At 39.6% G+C, this 17891-nt stretch overlaps 1 protein-coding gene across 1 annotated transcript in view; it reads left to right on the forward strand.

Annotated features, from left to right (window-relative positions):
* The window catches only part of WNK1 (WNK lysine deficient protein kinase 1), a gene marked incomplete at its 3' end in the record, with an annotated part of 104966 nt that overhangs the window by 76827 nt on the left and 10248 nt on the right, over window positions 1-17891 (forward strand). The window contains exons 15-26 of the mRNA XM_082001158.1: window positions 516-607; window positions 1173-1335; window positions 1762-1878; window positions 3372-3545; window positions 4655-4706; window positions 4871-5011; window positions 5355-6781; window positions 9546-9629; window positions 14152-14238; window positions 14921-14990; window positions 16488-16567; window positions 17104-17762. Coding sequence (XP_081857284.1) covers window positions 516-607; window positions 1173-1335; window positions 1762-1878; window positions 3372-3545; window positions 4655-4706; window positions 4871-5011; window positions 5355-6781; window positions 9546-9629; window positions 14152-14238; window positions 14921-14990; window positions 16488-16567; window positions 17104-17762 — 3146 coding nt within the window. The remainder of the gene's footprint in view (window positions 1-515; window positions 608-1172; window positions 1336-1761; window positions 1879-3371; window positions 3546-4654; window positions 4707-4870; window positions 5012-5354; window positions 6782-9545; window positions 9630-14151; window positions 14239-14920; window positions 14991-16487; window positions 16568-17103; window positions 17763-17891) is intronic.

The following is a 17891-nucleotide window of genomic DNA, read 5'->3' on the forward strand; positions in this document are numbered from 1 at the left end:
TGGGGACCTTGTTGCCACTGGCTGTTCTGTTGGGAAGTGAGTGTACATCCTGCAGGGAGAAACCTGTTAACACTTCACTTCTTGCTAGTGCTGTAGAACATTTTTGCCATATCAAAGACAAACTGCAACCGAGAGCCTTTGTCGTTATGCCTATTCCCTGCAGTGCTGTTCTTGCTAGGGAGACTTTGAAATGTCTTTGTGTACTGCATTGGCTTGCCTTTTGCACATTCTGTTAGTAAGATTGTGGCTGCATGGCAAACTGTAGTGACACGTAGCAGTGAAAGGATGGCTGATTTCTCTCCCTACTCCTCCCCAGATGATGATTTGCTTCACTGTAGTTTGCTCTAGAATCTTTTGTAAATTAGAGCTGTCAAGATGCCAGCTGTTTGAAGTTCTGAAAAGGTAGTGCTTTTAGCTTTACAACTGATTTGGGAGGAAACATTGAAGACTACTGGGTTGCTTTAAAAGGAACGGTACTCTGTGGGGGGTTTCTTGATGTAGGTTTCTATCCATAGGGTACTCAGGGAGTCTCACAGACTGCTCCTTCAGAGACTCTTCCAGCAACACAGCCTGCTCAGTCTACCCCTTTGGCTTCCTCTATGGATAGGTGAGCATTGTTTTCTTTTCACCAAACTGAATTTCAATTTCATGTGTTAGATTATTCTTCCTTGCGTGATCTTTAGGTATCTTTTTGCACCAGGGTTATTTTCTTCACTGAGGGCATTCTTGAGGATGTGAGGAAATAAGCTTCCTAGAGGGGAAAATAGGCTTATGAGAGCTGGAGTAAGTTTTGATTTACAGCAGGGCATGGAGGGAGTAAATAGGATTGTGTACACTGATTTAACTTCTAATCCTTTTTTATTTGTCATGTCAAAGGGATGCTTTTCTGTCCTTCTGGCACTGAAACAGAATTCAAACTCCAAATAGCTTGAAGACATATTCAGAAGAGACAGTCATACAACTCAGCTTGCAAGAGATACGTAGCTAAATAATTACTATTAGAATTACTACTTAAGCAACCCAAAGTGTTGACAGGACTCTTCTCCCCCTACTCTGTAATTAACAGACATCTACGTCTATCCAGAAGAGAATACCATCTGGTAGGATAAACTGTATTCTTGCAGTTATGGAGTGCATGGATACTAATGTAAAGTTGCGTTTTTTTTTTTTAGTGCTCATTCTGATGTTGCTTCAGGATTGAGTGATGGCAACGAGAATGTTCCAGCTTCTAGCGGAAGGCATGAAGGAAGGACTACTAAACGTCATATGCGGAGGTCTGTCCGCAGTCGCTCTCGCCATGAAAAGACTGCAAGGCCGAAACTGAGAATTCTAAATGTGAGTATCTTTTTATTATACTGACAGTTTGGTAGTGATGATGCCTTTTTTGGGATTCAAAAAGTTTCTTTTCCTTTGACGAATGTGTGTCTTCTGCAGTCTTGTTCTGTACCTCCCCCCTACTCCAAGCTCACAAGTTATCCAGTGTATTTCTTCTGCTTCTGGAGTCAGTGTTCCAAATGTCATCTCTTAAGAGCTTTTTGGAGCATTAGATATGGCAAAATTGGCTTGCTTAGCCACCAGTGATTATTGCAGCATATTTGATGTATCATCAGAAAAAAAATGATGCTGTACCTGGCACCATTTATAAGACTTGAAAGAGAGGGTGTGTTTGTATTAGACCAGTACCATTGGTTTGTCTCTGGGCTTTAAAGCACCCGTAGATTCTCATGCTTTTGGTTCGAACTGTTGTTTTTTTTGCTTTAGGTTTCAAATAAAGGTGATCGGGTAGTGGAATGCCAGCTAGAGACACACAATCGGAAAATGGTTACTTTCAAATTTGATTTGGATGGTGACAACCCTGAGGAAATAGCTTCAATTATGGTAAGATATATTTTAGAGATGAAGAATTGAATCCAGTTTTAATCACAGTAGTAATATACGCAGTTTTATTTTTTCATTTCTGTTTCAGAATTGCTTTTCCATGTAGCATGGCCTGTGCTCACCTTATTGGCACGCAAGCGCAAGTAGAAACTCTGGGCACAGGGTATACCAAATTGACAGCTAATATTGCATGCTCAGTTCACATGAAAATTTGCGTCAGTTTTTACTTTAGAACTGTGGTTTTATCAAGTAAATCTGCTTTTCTTTTTTTGCAATCTAGTTTTTTTAGGAACTGCAAACAACTTTCTGAAAATGCCAGGTTAAACAAATTCTATTTACTTTTCTAGGAGCCAACATTGCTAGATCTTTAAAACTTATGCTTAAGCTTTGAATTTTTGGTGCTGTTCTCAACTGAAATGGCAAGATTCTGCCCTTAAAGTAAGGAGTGGGAATTACTTTCTGGTTTCTGAAAGTCAGTAGTGACTGATGCTGCTTTTGACTTCCTCAAAGGAAAAAAACCTCTCCATTCAACATATAATGGTCAAGCACAGAAGAGAACTTGCCCTGTAGAGATATGCTTAAATGAGTACTGTGTAGCATGGAATAGAATCTACACCCACTTTTTTTTTTTTTAATTTAGACTCTTTTTCTTGGGCTGGTACATTCTGAATGAAACTGGGATTGTTTTAGTGTTACTGAAGCTAAGGGGGAATGATGAAAAGCACTGTCTTTTGGCAGCTTCTTGGGCACCTGTGCAGTGTTCATCTTTTAGCTTAGAGAGGTGGCAGAATAATAGGTGGTTTGTGCTGGATTTGTGCCTGTCAAAGGGAACCAAATCAGTGACACGAGAGAAATGATCTCTTCACCACTAACGGCTTTCCAAGAAAGAGAAATAAGTTGGTTCTTGGCTACATACATGTACTGGCAGTGTAAACAAGTCAATAACATGAAGTCAAGTGCCCAGAAATATGGAAAGAATACATAGATGTCTTCACCTCATACCTAAAGTGATCCTATGGAGGAATAGAAGATTTGATTAAAAAAAAAAATGTAAAAAATGACCAAACACACACAAAAACCACACACGCACCCCCCAAACAACAAAAAACGCTAATATCTGAAGATGGGTAGAAGGAAAATAAGTGAACTGTGCATCCAAAATGCCATCACATAGTTGAAAGTGTGCACCCTAATTTAGACATCTGAATCTGGAACTTTGTGCTCATTGGCTTCTTGTTGAATATTAAGGAAACTTTTGATTGTAAGACTTTTTCATTTCCTTTTAATCAGCACACTATCAGGCATAACCCATATGGGTATCTGTCGTTGCTCAACCAATGATAAATAAATAAAGGTGGTGTCACCATCTTTATCTTGTGCATAAGAACAGCGAAGGGAGGACAAACAGTAACACCAAAAGTAAATTATGGTTCTTCGATACATAGTTTTTCAATAATTTGTGGAAAATTATGGTTGCTTTGTTCTCTTTACAGGTGCAGAATGAGTTTATTTTAGCCACCGAGAGAGACTCATTTGTAGAACAGGTACGAGAGATTATTGAGAAAGCAGATGAAATGCTAAGTGAGGATGTAAGTGTGGAGCCAGAAGGCGATCAAGGTTTGGAGAGTATGCGGACAAAAGATGATGGCTTCTTTCCAGGGTCACAGGTATGTAAAGGACATATTGCCTTAGCTAATGGTATTTTCCATTTTGGGTGGTATGTTTTTGTGAGTAGAGCTAGCTAGAAATGAAACCTCCTTTCATGAGAAATATCAAAGCCTAAAAATTAAAAGACAAACAGAGAAAGCTTCATGTGTGAGAGCCTAAAATTCGTTTAGAAAGCGAAATAACGTAGACATTTTGCTTTTTGACATGTTCTAACAATTCTGAAGCTTCTGAATCTCCTAACAACCCACTAAACAGACAATCTTAAATGCTGGGGCTTCTTGGATTTGAGGTTTTTGTGAGGCAGGACACTAAAATCCCCAGTCCTCTGCTGCTCACTAAACACTGAGTGCCTGGACGCGGGCTGTCTACCCAGTGAGCTACTAAGATTGGATGGCTCAGTTAGAAAACACAGGTTTTGAAACTGGTTGCTGAGATTAAGAAGGGGTGCTATTTCCTGAATGGCTTCCTTAGACTAGATGTAAGGAAGATTTTTCATGATGAGGGTGGTGAAACAATGGAACAGGCAGGACAAAGGGTAATTTTCTAAACTAAAAGAGGGTAGATTTAGATTAGATATAAGGAAGAAATTTTTTACTACGAGGGTGGTGTAACACTGGAAGACGTTGCCCAGAGAGGTGGTAGATGCCCCATCCCTGGAAACATTCAAGGTCAGGTTGGACGGGGCTCTGAGCAACCTGATCTAGTTGAAGATGTCCTTGCTCATTGCAACGGGGTTGGACTAAATGGCCTCAAAAGGTCCCTTCCAACCCAAACCATTCTATGATTCTATGAATCTCTGCCTTATTTCCACCCAGAACAGTCTGAAACATCCATTTATCTGTGGGATGTTTAAGGAAATCAGTTGGACTGCCTGTTAACTAAAGAGTGTTTAGGTCAATGTGTTATTTTGACCTTCACTAAGCTGAGAAGCTCTAAAAGCACAGTAGCTGACATTTATCTGGGCAGAATTCCACTAGTTTGGTAATGGTGCTTGGGTCCAAGGTACTGCTTACCTTAAATGCCCACATTTCAGTAAGCTAGCATTTTAAGAACTATCTTGTGGGTTCCTGTTTCAGAATAGAACTTTAAATTTTATCTTACTTTACAGAAATTAGAGTTCAAACAGCCAGATCCTACATCTTCCATGCCACAAAGAATAGGTAAGTCTTTTGTGATTTTTTTTTTCAACAGTTACCTTTTTCTGTTTCAGCGGATGGGTGCAGCCAAGGTTTTATTTTGTATGATGGAGTGCACATTCCATATTGCAGGTTATGTATTTAGTTACAACCATGTATCACTAAATATCTAACTTCTTTCTGTTTAGGGGTTCCTCCTAGCTCCTTTACCCAGGTTGTCCATTCTGCAGGAAGACGGTTTATTGTCAGCCCTGTCCCTGAGAGTCGGTTAAAAGAACAGGGCTTTTTCACATCTGCTGTTCCCGGAGGAAAAGAAACTCCAGATATGGGTAAGCTATCTAAACTCTTAAAATTGGATGGCTAAGACATATTCATCAAAACTGTGAAGTTGGTTAACTAAACTGTTCCTAAACACCTCTTAAAGTACTTGGGGAAGTAAGGAACTGTCTGTGCTGGTAAGAAGTGATTATAATGTGGGTGAAACTATGCAGAATTCTCAGGGGAAAAAATGTTAATGGTCTGTCTGCAAGACTCTGGAACGTTAATTTTGTATTTTAGTGTAAGCCTGGATTTTTAACTTTTTTATTATGCTGAGAGGTAGATGTGATCTTACTCTAGCAATCTACTGTAATGAACTTTTCCACGTGGGCTTACATTTTTCTGTTCTTCCAGTTGCAGCATCTCCACTACATGGTCCTGGAATGAATCTCTCCCACTCAGCATCATCACTGAGCTTGCAGCAAGCTTTCTCTGAGATGGGACATGCTCAAATGACAGAAGGACCTAGTACAGCTCCTCCAGTGTTCAATCAAACAATACCACCATTTCCACCTGCACTTTCTACCATGGCAGGCAGTGGTGCACCTACTGCATCTGTGGCTGCTTCTTCGATATCTGTTCCCTCCAGCACAGGTGTTTCTCTTCCAGGATCTGTTACTTTGCCTTCAGAAAGTGCAGCTATTGGAGTTGCACCAAGTGCAAGTGTGCCAAGCTCTATTTCTCCACCTCCAGCCTCACAGTCTGGACAGCAATCGACTGGTGTCCCTTCCAGTGTGAGTGCCCCTGCTTCTTTCTCCTTACCTACCACATCCCAGCCTGCTCAACCAGTAACTGGAGACATTGCCCCTAGTATCAGCACACCATCATCTTTGGCACTGTCATCTAGCCAGGTTCCTGGTGTCACTGGTCTTGGTGGTGTTGCACCAGCTGTGACATCTCAGTCTACTCCTCAGATTGTAAGTAGTATGGCAGCACCACAGACATCTGTTGCTCTGTCTGTGGCTCAGAATGTGGCTTTGCAGCTTCCTCAGCTCAGTAGCAGTGGCTCTGTCTCCAATCTGGCAGAAACAACAGTTGTAAGTGCTTCACAGTCACTATCTGAGAGTGGGCAGTCTATGGATAAATCACAGCTCTGCAATGCCGCTGGCTTATCTCTTCCAATCTCTGCACCTTTATCATCCTCAGGAGCAACAAGCATATGTGGTTCAGTCACTCAGCCAGTGATACATCCCTTACTTGTCCCATCAGCAATTACATCAACACCTGTCCTACCCCAGATTCCAGGTGCAACACCCGTGTTGCCCCAGGTTCCCTTACCTGGTGTCTTACCACAACCAGTCACTAACTTGCCTGCAGTACAGCAAACTTTAATACACAGCCAGCCTCAACCAGCTCCGTTACCCAATCAGCCTCATATTCACTGTCTGGAGGCTGATGCTGATGCTCAGTCTAAAGCTCCTGGTATTGATGATATAAAGACCCTGGAAGAAAAGCTGCGGTCTCTCTTCAGTGAACATGGTAACGTGGGAACAGCACATCCATCAGTATCTCTGGAGACATCATTGGTAATGGAAACTACAGTTATTCCTGGGATACCGACCACTGTTGTTGCACCAACTAAACCCCTGACATCCATTAGCACTTGTATACCTCCGAGCAGTTTGCCTCTTGGACCAGCTGGCTTGCCAGTGCTGACACCAGTTGCCACTCCCGGGCAAGCGATGACCCCAGTCAGCTATATTTCGGCATCGAGCAGCATTGCAACAGCAGTGGTGAAACCAGGGACCTCTCCTTCAAAGCCCGCTCTTAGCAGGGTACCGGTAAGAAATGCAACATTTGTGTGAATATTCAAATATTGTAGGAAATGGCCTTCTTGAGCCATTTTATAAAGCTTCTTGATCCCTTTTATAAAGCTAGCTATTTATTCAGGCAGAGGTGTCTTCGTTTAATATAATATTGAAAGTTTTATGCTCTGGTTGTTTTTGTGTCTCAAGAGGTATTTTAGTTTGTCCATATTGGGGAAAAAAACCCAATTCTATATTGTGCTTCAGAGAATGCTCTAATGTTGCTGTTAATTCTTCCTACTCCTAAACTCCAAAAGAGTTAAGTAACTGTGGTTTGTTTTTTTGTGGGTGTTTTTGTTGTTGTTTTTTCCAATAGATTTTGGAAGCCTTGCTTTAAGTAGCTTTTTTGTCTTGTACATGATCACTAGAATGAGATGGGGTGGCTGTGCATTTCACAAAGTATAATCAGGATAGCTTAGCTTTGTTTCTTATCATTAGTCTGTTCCTTGAAGGCAAGGATGAACCAGACTGAAAGTTTTTTAAAAGTCCTCTGCTGCTTATGTGATGTCTGGATATTATTTTCCTTCTCCATGTTAGATTTGTGAAAGCAGAATTTTGAGAAGTTTAAAAGATATCTTGGTATCTGAAAACCAACTTTGTTTACTCAGTTGTGCTCTTCAAACAAATACTCTTTCATAAAGTGATAGTCGTGATGTATAGTAACAACCTGAGACGTGTTGTGGATGTTGTTACCTGCTGACTAATCAGAAGTATTGGTATGTGAAATTGGACTACCTATTTTCTTTTAAATGGTGCCCTGTGTTTGGAGACAATGTATTACATTTTAAACTATTGGTAGCCTTTTCCTTTTAAAAGTTAAATGGAAATACGTTGAAGATACTTTTGGTGTTTAACGAACCAACAACCGTAATACTCATTTTTGTTTTTGTAACAGTTCTTTTCCACTCACCAACACTTTGTGTTGGTCTTATTTAGCCAGCCTTGCTATTAACCAGTTTCAGGCCATTTGAATTGAGCTAATACTCCTAGCATCTCCATTCATTAGTAGTCTTTCCCTTGTACTCTCTGTATTCAAGCTAGAAAGCTTCCACCATGGAGGAGCGGGAATATGTGCCAGGGAAGTTGGGAAGGAAATCTAGACACAGGCATGCATTTATGTAGAAATGAAGTTGAGAATTAGGAAAGAAAGATTAGAAAGTAATAAAAACTGGTGTTGGTTCAGGAACAGTTGGAGCATTTAGAAACCTGCTAACTGCAAACCTGTAATTACAAAGGCTTGGGCTTAAAAGTAATAAATGTTTGGGGTTTTTGATGTCAGTTATGGGAATACTACCTCCTCTCTGAAGTTTTCATTTATAAATTTGGTTTTTTCCGAAGTTTAATTTTAGTTTCACTTTTTGTGGTGTTTTTGAGTGTTAAGGAGCTTATTGCTTTAGTTTCTTGGGGTTTACTAAACCATGTGTATGTGTATTTTATTTTGTTTATGGCCAGCCTGTTAACCCAGACAGTTAAATGTGTTTTGACTTGTCTTACAAATTTATTTAAAGTGTGTTTTGAGTCTTATTTATAAACTGATTAACTTACCACAGCTTAACAATTCAATATGCCTTAGAACAGGTAATGTCCACCTGTATGTTCCTAGTGCACAAAATGCTGAAGTAATGCAACTTTGCGTAGTTCTTGCTGAAACATTTTTGGGAGGATAGATAATTATGAGATGTATCTCCACCAGGCAGTTATTACTGCAATTTGAACCCTTAGTTAAACTGTGGTAACATGACTGCAAGCTAGAACTGGTTCTGCTTGTTGAGGACCAGAGTACATAGTAGACTTTGGGCTGGTTACACATATCCAGCAGTGCTCGCTGTCATACAAGGGAAGGCAGCTGATCAACACTATAACTCATAAGGCTATCATGTATGTCGCAAACTTCAAAGGCACGCTCAAGCCTCAAGATTACAGCTGAGAATAAGAATTGCAAATTATGTATAAGAATTGCAAATTGTGTAATGGATCACTTAATTCTTAGAACTTCCCACTTCCCTAACAATGGAAATAACTAACTGGAATGTGCTATCTGACCTGGTGGGAAGGCTTTGATGCCTCCTTCTAACCTTTCCAGTCTCTCTAACCTCTTCCACATAACCTGGATGACTTCCCCCTACCCAATTGCATGGCCTAGTCATCTTCTGTGGGTCATCAACACCCTTCAGGTTCAAAAGAAGTGATGGATCAAGAGATTGGTGTGGGAGTTCTATAAATCTGCTTCTCAACAAGTGGAGACATCCTTAGGCATGACAGTTGCTGTTCTCAAGTCCTGTTGCTTGGAACAATGTGCTGGAAGCTCGTAGCTTGCTGTTGCTAATGGGCAGTTAACATAGATCTGTTGCAAGAAGATTGAGTGCATTCTTGCACCCTTTTATAAATTAAGCTTCTTAGAAACTTAGTTGCTTTTTGGAAGAATTATTGTAGCATTTCTTGCGGACTTGAAAATAATATCCCCAAGATACTTTGCTTCTGGACACAGCAGATTGTTTAAACTGGAGATTGTGACCAGTCAAAGATAATCTGGATTAAAAAATAAAACAAAAGCAAACAACTTGCCCCAACTTCATTGCAAAAATGCCTAAAGACTGTATGCTGACTGTCCAGGAAGGAAGTCTCTACAGAAAAAAATGTTGAGGCTTCTGTTGTATGACATGACTGACTGTAGCTTGGTATCTGATCCTTCTGTTGTTCCATGTCTGATGGACTCGCGTTTCCTCTTCGTTATCCATAGGTGCTACCAGTAGGTTCTGAACTTCCGGCTGGCACTCCATCCAGTGAGCCGCTGCCACCTTTTCCAGGACCTTCACTAACTCAGGTGCTACACGACTTGACAGATTTTATCTGCTGCTGTTCCTTTCAAAGAGCATGTTTCAATTAAACTCTCCATTGCATGTTATTAATGTCTTTGTTTTTCTTTTCCTTTGACTGAGTAACCCCTTTTGTGTAACACTAGCAGTGGCCAGAGTCACTTCAGCACTGGATATGTGTGCCCTTCAGGATGCTGTACCCAGTGTCTGAAGCAGAAGGAACAATTAATCAGGCATGGGGTTTTTTAGTGTGTTAAAGCTGAACTTTAGAGGGTTTTTAAAAAAAAAAAAGTAACTCAGGTGACTGTGTGCATAAAACTTGAACCTGTTTTCCTCTTGAAAAGAGTATAGTAACAGTAGCTCTTTAGGTAAGCAGTATATGCTGCAATTAAACATTAATGAAAATGCAAAGTTGCTGGCTTTGCAAATTCCTGGTCTTTGTGTCCCCCGCAGTTATTACTATACCCTGATTTCACTAGGCTTTCAGATTTGCAAAAGGTCTTTTGAAGCTCCTGATCATAAACATGAGTTGAAATGTAGCAGTGGCTTCTTTTGCTCAGATTCTGTCATTGTATGCGATAATTAACTTGGATATTTTGTATGTAAGTTGGACAGGTGTTCAGCTCAAGACCCCAGAGATTAAATCTGTCTTCAATTTTTGTTCAAAAAAGCGGCCCCTCCCACCCCATAATAGAAGAAACTGTATTAAGACAAAACTGTATTCTGGATCTTCTAAATGCTGTGTAATGAAATGTAACATGGGAACACTATACTTCACTATGCAAAGAAAAAAACTGAAAAAATAAGCGGACAAAACCCATGAGATCATGAGATAGTTGTGCCACTTTTGAAAGAAGTTTGTGAATAAACACAAATATGGCTTTCTATAGAATTCTATTAAAGTACACTTGGCACAGAATTATCACCCCAGTTTTATATTCAAACCTGTAAAGAAGATAATGGTTCAAGTGGGTACCTAGTGGTGCCTGCTTAAGGCTTAGAGTAATTTTGTCTTAAATCTAATGTTTCCTGTGTACATATGCTTCTTATAGTATTAACCTCTTCCACCTGTGGCTTAAGTCCACGGTGAATAGTCTTAGAACACATGTCCAAAAGCTACACTTGAATTGGAGTCTGTACTTTTATAGAAAGGAATTATTCACTTAAGTCTTAACTATATTTTTAAAGTAATTCCAATGAAATAGCTACAGTATGAAAATTTGTAGAATACTTAGCATTATGGCCTGATTTCGTTTGTTTTCTTGACCACTGAGAATTTTAATACAGACTGGACTAACCTTGGTGAAGTCTTCTCCAGACCAGTGGTAACATTCTCCCTCTCATCTCTTGCAATGGAGCTCTTGAATTCAAGTTTCACCTGTGTAAGGGAACTTAAAATAAACCTTAAAGGTCATTTTTAGTTCTTTGCAAGCTGTTCTTTTTATGAGATATACAATAGCGTGATGAGAAAACTTTAGAAAGGATCTAAACTGACTGTCACACAAAGGAGTAGTGTTAGAAAATTGCATATTTCAACTGTGCTAAGGCAACTTTGGTGAATGAGCTGTCACGGCTCATATTCTACAGCTAAAACTGTAAAGACTGAATTACATGTGTTAGGGTACTAATCTTCAAAGGTACCATTGGAATAGTATTTCCATTTTTGTCTTTCAAATGTGACAACCATGGTGTTACCTGATTCTAAAGACACGAGTAGAATTGAGCAGCAGAGTATGTTAGTTGCTTTCGTGTAGTTTTATGTTGGTTATGACATTAATAATCCCTTTTTAAGTTTTCCAGCTTTCTTCCTCTGGTGCTGTCCATGCAGAAGCTCTGTCTTTATTCAGCAGTTTCTCTAGTTCTCTCAGTAAATGCCATTATTTTGTGATCTCTTAAGAATCTCTCAGACAAGTTTGCAGGGAATATGTCCTGGAGGTTAGAATGGAGACAATCTAGTGGACCTAAGTTACGATGTGCTCAGAATTGACATCTCATCCTGTCTGTTCCTGCTCTACCACCTTTTTGGTCTTCATCTGCTGGAGCAAATGCAAATCAGTGACCGTAATCAAGGAGTCCTTGCAGATGGCCTCTGTGTCCAGAACTACTTCTTGGTTGTCTCTTCTTTTTAATTAAAGCAGTTTTAAATCTTTTGTTTTAAACTTGAGAATTAGTCTACTACTTGGAAAGTATTATTCAGTGTGGAAAGGCAGAGATTTGTGCTCTTTATTCTAAGACAACTGTGAAAGTGAGTGTATTGCTGTTGAAACCTGTAATGGAAAGGAGTGCTGCTGTATTTGGTTTTATGCAGCTTCTTTCTAGGAGGCTGAATGAGGGCCATATTCCTGCCCTGTGAGTAATCAAGAAAGGGATATCTTCTGCCTCCAAACTGAGCAAGAAGCTGATTGACTTATGTAGAGCTATAAGAGGGTAGTGTTAGCAAGCAACACTCCCTGCTCCCCCACGCCCCCCGCCCCCATGCCCCCCAACCAGCTTCTGGAGGCAGAAGGTGGTTTATGCCTTTCAGCCAGTTCTTTTGAAGCAAGGTTTTGTTGAAGAGGAGACAACAACAATTTGGCGATAATTCTTATCTGCGTTCTTACCATGAGCAAGAGCAGCAAGTAGATCTGGAGGCAGCTGGTTAAAATCAGTCACACTAAGTTTACGCCTTTTTATTGTCATTGCTTGGAACTGGGTACAGTAGTAATATTTTTCGCTCAAACTTAAAGCACTCGTAGCCACTTATGTGACTCAAGCCACTGTACCATTGCAAAAGGCTTCTTGTTTGTCATAGGTATTTCTGTCAGGATTTGTGGTATGGAGAAGGCACAAATATAGATCCCTTGCTTCTTGTCTTTTGCAAACAGCTTACCTAATTTCACTTTTCATTTGAACCATAAGCCTGTCTAGGAGTGAGACAAAATTGAAGGAGACCAACTGGATCAAAACTAGTTGACAGTTAAGAGTATTTACTGCTTTCTGGAAAATTACTGGCTTGTCTTAAAGTAGATAGGCTTGCCTTCCTTACTGCTTCTGTCAGTAACTCGCTACACAACTTTTTTCCTCTCCTTAGTACCATACTCCTAGTTTGCAGCCAAAGTGGGTGTCATCTCAGGACCAGTTTTGGACAGTTCATTCCTTAGCCTTAAATACCTGTTCTCTTTATTCTTTAATTGCTTTTTTGAAGTGTATTTAGATTAATTTTTCAAGCTTCATTTTGGTACCCTTGTTCCATAAGGAAATCTTTATTCCCTGATCATTCTGATATTCAACTCTGTTTAGTCAAGGCAAATATCTTCTTGTGAGCATAAGTGATGAGAATTATATTTCAGGTGAAATGTCCTCTTTCTTTTACAGCATTATTGAATTAAATTAGCTCACTTGTCTGTTTAAGCATTTGGATTTCTAAATGGAGTCATAGATGCCTGTATCTTCTCCCTGTGCTCTTTGACCTTTTTTTTTTTTAAATTTGGTGGAATCGATATGGGGTTTATTGTTCTTGGGTTTTTTGGTTGTGTTTGGAAGTCCACAGTTCAGGAAGAATGTGATCCTGGCAACCTGTTGAAAGCATCTTTATGCTATTGTGTATCTCTAACTTTTAGTTTCTTGGAAGTGGAAGGTAATGCTTTTATGTTGCCATGACTTCAGCTTCAGTTCTAAAAAAAAATCTAGCTTTTTAATATAGAAAGTGAAAAGATTGATGATGCTAAAGTTTGGATGGTCAGAATTGCAGCTTAGTGACATCTGCAGATACTTCTTCCATATGTATCTTAGGGTTATGGCCCTAATGAATTTTGAATGAATCTGAACTTTTCTTTAAGATATATTTAGGTAATTATTCTTTTCTTCCCCTCCCCAATTTAATTGGCCAAGTTTGAAAATCCTCTTGGATGCCAACTCAAACAGCTGAAATCTAAGTAGTAAGTCTAGCTGAAAGAGACTCTGCCTCTCTCCCTTCCTCTTCTTCAAGGTAACTTCTTTGAGGGAACTTGTGTGTGGTGGTTATTTTTTGGATTTTTTGTTTTGTTTTGTTTTAAATTTGTGTTACCCTCAATCTTGCTTTGTCCATTCTTGCTTTTGAAGTTATGGGCATATTTTTGAACTTTGCTGTGATTATTCCCCCCCCACCCCCACCCCCCCCCAATTGACTTTCTTACTTCAGGACTTCAGAAAATCCATAATATAAATTACCACTGTTGTCTTCCAACCAAAAAATGTAGAACTTTGAGGCTTGCAGCATCTTTGGTCAGTTCTTAAGAGTGGGAATGCAAACTTCATGCTAACTTCATGAAAAAGAGAAGGTTCCAGTTAATGCTCCTCTTCTATTTTTTACCAAATGTGTTGCTTAAATTGTTTCCAGTCTTACTGTGATATATACAGGCTAAATGGAAACCTGTAGGAAGGGAACATGATAGAAATATGTAAGCTGTACTGACCGCTTTAAATTTTAGTATTAAATATGGCTGTTGTTTCTCAAATGTGATATATTTTTCCTGAGCTGGGACAGCCGTTTACTCTTTCCTTTCTCATCAGTCTCAGCAGCCTCTGGAAGATCTGGATGCTAAGCTAAGAAGAACCCTTAGTCCAGAGACCGTTCCAGTGACATCTGCTCCTGCCTGTGTACGTTTGCAATGTTGGCAGTTAGTAGTCTTGAAAAACTTCAGTGTTTTTTCAAGGTCATGCTCTTAGGTCACTGCCTTTAATATCACTACACCAGTCTTTAGACTTTTAAAAATAAAAATGAAGAGTCATCTTCCAGTTTGTGGGACTTAGTCAAACAGAATAGGAAAAATCTGTATGTTGCAATAGAATACATATTTCCTGAGGCTGGTTTTGGTATTAGTTCTTAGTCCAGCTTTTCTGGTGATGTCATTAATGTCATCGAACCAAAAAGGGAAGTGAGTGTGGAATAAGGGGAAGAGCACTAAACAGCAGTCTTTATTTGGGAGGGATGTTTAAAGTGTAGATCTGAAATTTTAAAAGACTATAATAAAAAACTTTGATACGAAATGAAGATAGTGATTGACATTGTGATCTCCAAATGGCTACTTATGCATTACTTCTGCAAAGCAAAAGGGGATATTCTGCAGACAGCCTCGGGGTTGTAAGGCGTGCAAAATCTCTTGCTGATACTGCTTGCTTTGGAGGTTTAAAAACCCTTGCATTCATCTTTTTGTGGGTTGTACTTTGACCCTGGTGGAAATAAAAGATTATGTAATATGCAGTATGGTGGATTTGTTGGCATTCAGTCAAACTGCTGATTCTTTCAATTTTATTTTGTTTTCCCCCCTTGAACCTGTAGTCTGTGCCCTCAGGAGCATCTACAGCGGTCACCGGGCTGGTGTCCACAGCTACACAGTCTCTGAAGGATGGTAAGACAGCCTTGATTATTTTAGATGGTTTATCAGCATGCGAGATATAACCCAAAATTGTAGAGACTAGCAATTTGGAAGCATATAGACTTTTTTAGGAAGTCAGACAAGGGCAATTCCTTAAGGTTCGTATTAGTTATTAGTAACTATACGGAAGTTTTCCACGGTTGGTCAGGAGAGGGGAATGGTATATGCACATTATAGCAACTCATTTAGGATTTAAAGCTATCCAAAATGCAAAATTAAGACTTGCAAAGAATCTCCAGTATGCTGCTGAGGTACGGCTTCAGGATTTGAAGGAACTGTTTTCTGTCTTGTGTTACGTTCTTGGCAACAACAGTAAGGCTTCTCATTTTGTGCCATTGTGCCGTGTTCTTTATGTAGGGTACCTGTTCCTAACCTAAGAATGTTTCCTATCTATTTAAATAGAGAAATGAAGATTATATTACTAAAAATTTAAGAAAGGTAGTAGGAAAACCAGACTCCCTTCTCGCTGCTTTAGAACAGCTGAAGGTTGACAGGATGGTCAACAATTTAAGTCTTGACTGATCAATGACTTCCAAGTCTAAATGAGTTCAGCTGGGGGACACAACTTGTAAAATAATCTGAGACTTTCCTGTCAGTATTCCCCTAATTGTTTTAATTTAAAAAATCTTCCTTTTTTTAAAATAAACTGTTAATGTGGTAGTTAAGATTATTTCTGAACTATCTAGTAAACTTTATTTAACTTGCGTGTGCCTCTGAAGTTCAATGGCAAACCTTCAAAAGCTAATAAAACCAGTAGGAGAATCAAATACTCCCATTTTGGTATGTCACTAGTGAACTATAGCATAGAACTCATTGGTCTGCTAGAAAATGAGTTGGTTCTTGCCTGCTGAAGTCTAGACGGTAAAAGTAAAGAAACTGTGAAGTTGCTTAATAAACACAGCAAGCTGTCCAATAGAACTGATTTAAAAATAATGTTATTTCTCAGCTTTGTAATTTTATACTGCTAATGCATACAGCAACAAAATTAGGAGCTGACACCTAAGAATCTAGCTCTGAAAGCTTCAGATAGACTGCTTTGAGTAAATGAGGTTTATAGCATTTCTTCAGCTTACCGCTTTTCTATTAATAAATTGTCCCCAATGTTTGTGAAATTTAGTTAGTCAATGTGGGTATTGAATTAAAATAAGCTTTTTCTTACATAAATTTCAGGTTTTTTATTCTTTGGCTATTTCACATCCCTGCTTGAAATCAGTGTGCTTATTTTATTGCTATCTAAAACTGTACTTTTAGCAAATATACTGTGCAGGGAAACTTTATAGAAAAATACTTCACTTAAATATTGCAGTTTGATATTCTATGTGGTAAAGTTGAAAAAAGAGATCAAGTTCCATGAATCCAAAGGCCTATTAGGAGTTAACTGATAGTTGAGTTGAAGTAGATAAAAGAAGTTGTTGGAGTTAAATAATTTGTTGCTCATTTTCTTCTTAATCCCATTCTCCTTTTGCTTAGGTTCAGCATCATGTGGTGGAGAGAGCAGTGCTGTGGTTACCACAGCAGGTGCAAGTGTTCTTAAGATGGGACGATTTCAGGTAGGAGATGTTAAAGTGATTTGGTGGTTGATACAAGATATTTGCTGAGCAGTTCCTGCATAGTGCCAGCTCGGTGTGCCTCATGGTGGGCTTTTCTATTGGCAGAAAATGTCCATGTTGAGCTTGTGAATGCAGTGCTTTGTGCAGATGTTGTTTTCATTTGAGGCAGAGATTGCACCAGATTATGAATACAGCATTTCATCATGTCAAGCCTTAGTTGTGTAACTGTTGGCCTTGGTCTTTAAAATTAGCTGCTTTTTGGCTAACAGTGTTCAAATGTTTGCTGTATTGTGTCCTGTTTGTGAAGGAAGTCCCCTCTGAATCTGCTATGTTTCTTGGAGTTAATCATCCGGATTGCTTAGAAGCGCTATTTTGTGTGGCAGTGTGTTACTTGGACGGAAGCAGTAGGTTGCTTGGTGGTGTACTAAGGAAACAAATCATTTTCCCTTCTCAGATGCATCTTACTATTAAGGTAAATAAAAGCAACATGTTAAGGAAGAACTAAGAAAGTCTGCATGATTGCATTTCTATTCTAGGTATCCGTGGCGGTAGATGATGTGCTAAAAGAGGATGACAAACCTGAAACTAAGCCGGTCCATTTTGAAACAACCTCCACTGATTCTTCATCCCTTTCTGGCAGTAGCCCAGAGAGTACACTGGTAAAGCAGGCTGGCAGTCGGAAAAGCGAGGCTGTCGCTGACGACTCCTTGGATGTGGTAGATGGCATTCCTCAGACAGTTCCTGTGCTGCAATTACCAGTGGATGTTGGTCAGCCTACTAAGGTTGGGCGCTTTCAGGTAACAACAACAACAGATCAAGTGGGACGATTTTCGGTGTCAAAGACTCAGGATGAGCTCAGCTGTGCAGAGAAAGAGGCGATGACCCTTCCTCTCTCTGTGGGCTTGGAACAAGTTGCTTCTTCAGCTGCAGCTCCGAAGAAAGAGCTGGAGTCAAGGCAGTCCCCACACATGAATGGTCCGTCCTCTGAACCGGAGGCCGCCTTCTTAAGCGGGATGGCTAAGGATTTGGATGATGGCTCGGGGAGCCCAGACTCCCTCCAGCCCCTGGGGTCGAAGATCAGCCTCCCTGTTCAGAGCCTTAGCAACTCATTCAACTCTTCCTACATGAGCAGTGACAATGAGTCGGATATTGAAGATGAAGACTTGAAATTGGAACTCCGTCGGTTACGGGAGAAGTAAGGTTTTTTTACTTGTGTGGTCATGCATGAAATATATATAACAAGACTAATAAGAATTTCATCCGTACTTTACTTTTCACAAAGAACAGAAATAAACTTCTTTAAAAGACTCAGTCTTTGCTAAGT

The sequence above is a fragment of the Phaethon aethereus genome (genome assembly GCF_964289735.1).
Source record: "Phaethon aethereus genome assembly, chromosome: 1".
Lineage (NCBI taxonomy): Eukaryota > Metazoa > Chordata > Aves > Phaethontiformes > Phaethontidae > Phaethon > Phaethon aethereus.